The 4,006-nt window shown below is 34.0% G+C and overlaps 1 protein-coding gene across 1 annotated transcript; it reads right to left on the bottom strand.

Moving 5' to 3' along the window:
* Positions 1-316: 316 nt before the first annotated feature.
* LOC118750921 (neuronal acetylcholine receptor subunit alpha-2-like) lies at positions 317-897 on the bottom strand (the record flags this gene model as incomplete). Its single annotated transcript, XM_036485666.1, is given in 1 exon segment — positions 317-897. A coding segment is annotated over 1 exon segment (398 nt), but the record flags the coding sequence as incomplete, so codon positions are not given.
* Between the last annotated feature and the right edge of the window lie 3,109 nt (positions 898-4,006).

The following is a 4,006-nucleotide window of genomic DNA, read 5'->3' as shown; positions in this document are numbered from 1 at the left end:
CTATCGATGGTAGCGTTTGACACTATCGATAGTATTGCTGGAAACTATCTACGAGTAATGATAGTTTTTTTCTGAAACATGGAAACTATCGATGGTGGCATTATCGATAGTTTTACAACTGTACAATAAACTACTTTTTCCGCAAAATATATAAATCTTTGTGTCTAAAAAAAAAATTCGAATTCGCGCCCTATTGTAACCGAAAAATGCAATTCGAGCACTATTGTAACCTTTAAATCCAACGTGACTTTAAACAAATTACGATATGTTATGTGTCATAATCCCAATTTGTTCAGACGACTCACGTAATTAACTAGTGGTCGGTGCAACTCGTTCACGTCTGTCACGATTCGACCAGATTCATAATTTAGTTTTAAACAATCAATTTACTTTATTTTTAAATTAAACTAAATACATACTTGTGTAAATAAGAGATATATATGATTTATACAGATGTATTTAAAATAAATCTGGTATTCGAAATTGAAATGCCTTTATCTTATATAGCGTACAAAATTGCTAGGACCATGAATATTAAACAATAACAAAGAAAAGCAATACGATCTATTGCTGACGCCAGCAGGATCCATTCAAACTGAAAAAATCGATTAGAAGATGATGACGTAGCCGCATTTATTCCTGCTGCATCGGTTATACCATCAGGGTTTCTATATTGATGCTCTACCAACATTTTTGTGCCATTATTCATGGTTATATCAAAATCAGCTTCCAACGTAAAATTTTCTAAAAGGAGTACTTTGCTCAATGGTCCATTAATCACTGTCTTAATAAAATAAGGTAAATGACCTTTATGCTTGGTTGTGGAGAGGTAGAGTACGCTCACAGCAATTATCGTTGATATACTCAGCAGCAACATGCTATAGCTATAGAAAACAACTGAAAAGAAAATAATTGCAATATAAGGATATATGTATGTACGTATGTATGTTAATAATTGAAATAAAAGGAAATACGTGTTAATAGAATCTCCATTACTTTTACGAAATAAGTAAATATAATTTAGTTTTTACTACTTATATTTTAATTATTTTATTTACAAAAATCAACAAAGCCGAAATGGTTAAAGCTATGTATAACCTTCTTCGTCATAAGCACCAAAAAAAAATAATAATGTTGGCATTCGCGTTTAGTTTTTAACGTACATGGGTCATTTCTAAACAAAGTATGTTCCCCCTTTTTAAATTATTTTATGGTGGTAAAAACGAAAAAATTATGGAAAACAGCGTACTTCATTCCCAAAGATGTCAAACTTAAGCTTGTTAAAATGCTATTGGTACCAATAATATCGTACCACGAGTTAATATATGGTTGTCTCGATAAAGAATCCCTCGGAAAATGTCAATTATTATTTAACAATGCCGCTAGATATATATATCTCAAGCGTAAATTTGATCACATCTCCGAGTTTTCGACAAATATTCTTGACTGCAGCATATCTATATTCTTTGATCGTCGTTTGGTCGTATTCATATATAAAGTTATCTACACCCGTTGCCCGAAATACCTTTTTTCGAAACTGACGTTTACACAGTCAACTCGCACATGCAATCTTTTCGTACGTTATTTTATGTATTCAGTTACATCAAGAATGTTTTTTGTTAGAGCCGTACAGTTTTGGAATTCTTTGCCAAGAAAACTAAAATCGGAAACTAGTCCAAAGCGCTTCAAATCGGCTGTGTATTCTTTCTTCTCAAATTAAATCCTGTACCATCTTATTACAAATTTTTGTTTCCCACTTTACTATTTCTTTCTTCAACTGAAAAATATATGAAATGTTCAAAAACTGGTTTAAAAATGATTAATATACAAATATTCTTTAAGCTACCAAAATTTTATTATTATGTAATTGTTTTAAAATATGGCACTGTAAACAAACAAAGAAACAATGAAAAAAAGGCGCAACTGCTTGTGAATGACTACCTCAACTTTTATTGTTTTATTCTATTTTTGACTGAAAAATTGTATCAGCATAAGCGTGGCTTTCTATTATAATCAGCCTTATCATGAGTTTCATTTTCCCCGAACCGGTTCACTTTTCACTTTTGGTTTCCATGGTTTTACTATGGGCGGATGACAAATTTTCGGGTGAATTTTTTTTCAGGTGAAACTCAGGATAAGGCAGAATATTTTCCAGAATATCACTTTTTCTAAATTTGCTGTGACATTAACATAAGTTGTTTTGCTCGCCTAACTGACTTGCAGTTAAGAAGCGCAAGAAGTTATTGATCGAATGACATAAGGAATAACTTAATAAAAGCAAATTTGTGTTTTTAATTGAAATGATCATTGCACCATGGTAAGTACCTATGACTAAATATTTCCCGAATTTTACCAATGCCTGTTTATTTCTTACGGCGTTTCAAATATTTCCAGAATGTCACTTTTAGATGAAAATGGGATTTTTTATTTAAATAAAATATTTCTCCCAAAGTGTGAAAATGGCATATGTATATGCATATACAAGGCGTATTCAATAAGGTGGTATCCGTACAACAATAACAAAATGTACATGTATTGTTTTTGCTTTTGCGGCGAGGACTGTCAAAAATTTCATACGAAGGATGTGAAAGAGAAAAGAAAACAATAAACAATCAACTGCTCCAACCAATCAACAGCAGCCATTTGACATATGAAGCCGTGAGGCGAAAAAAAATAAAAGGGTACTGCTATTGAATACACCTTGTGCGTATATGTAATACTTCTATATTGGCAGCAAGTTGAAAGTACATACATCCACCAACATTAGGGTGCAGATATATAGTGATAGAACATGATTAAATAATAGGTTCTTTCCCTAAAAATCCGGACCGGATCCGGTAATTAGAGAATAAGCGAAAAGTTTGCTCTCAAAAATGAAACATAATCCACAAGTACGGGAACGCAAAAAACCACTTTTCGTGCCCAGAATTTGTGAAACAGCTAGTGATGTGCTGAATTTTCGGTACCCAATACTCGGTACCCAATACTTAAAAAAGATTTCGGTACAATATACTTCCTTTTCGGTACCCGATACCGATTCTTAACATTAAACCTTCGCCATTATATGAATTTCAAGTTTAGAAAGAACTTTAATTACTAATTTATATGATATCGGCTAAAACACTTGAACTTATCGCAACAGAGAAATATTATTTTATCAGTTTTAATCTTAGTTGATCCAAGGTTCAAGAAAAATGCTTTTACGGATGAAGAAGCCTTTCAGGGGGGAGATTCTGTAACCAGTTAGCGACAAGTTTCGGATCGATATCGCACTTGTTGACGTACAAATATTTCATATCATACGTCAACAAAACCGATGCCGATTTGAAAATTGTCGCTAACTGGTTACAGAATCTGCCCCCAGGCCTACAAAAATGATATCGTCCGATTCAGCTGGAACAAAAATGCTTCAAACAAGGAACAGTTTCTCCGACATATATACATCTTTCATTTGAATCCGTATGAAAAGCTCTATTGGCTCCTACATTCGGGTTTTTATAGGCGAGTCTCCCCTGAACCGTTTTTTCCATATTTTTGGCCTATGTGCGCTTTTATTCGAAACCTAAATGTTTCGGTACCGAATATCGATCAATACTTAAAAGTACTGACTCAGCACATCACTAGAAACAGGCAACATGTAAACACAAAACAGCTGATATGCACTTTGGCGCTTTATCCGTTTTTACCCGGAGAAAAAGTCCGGGCTGTTTTGGGCAGGAAGAAGAAGACACTTACTATCCAATACGTTCCAATTTTCGCTCTCTATTACCCATTTTGTTGAGTTCGGGAATGATTTCTGGGCTATTTTGGGCACCCGCGGGATCCCGCGTTGCGTACGGGAAAGAACCTAATATAAAGGTTTTGTAATAAAACAGTCTTCTCGCTCCCACACATAAAATCGGCTCCTTTACTTGTGCAGAATGTTGCTTACTCTACAGTTTCTAGTGATATTAGTAGTAAAGCCTGATATACAGTTCAATGCGAGCGTGAGCGTGAGTTTTTTATT

Source organism: Rhagoletis pomonella, unplaced genomic scaffold, assembly GCF_013731165.1.
Source record: "Rhagoletis pomonella isolate Grant_MI unplaced genomic scaffold, Rhpom_1.0 Rhpom_scaffold_00457, whole genome shotgun sequence".
Taxonomy (NCBI): domain Eukaryota; kingdom Metazoa; phylum Arthropoda; class Insecta; order Diptera; family Tephritidae; genus Rhagoletis; species Rhagoletis pomonella.
Note: the sequence above shows the minus strand (reverse complement) of the source record. Positions and strands in the feature narration are given on the sequence as shown.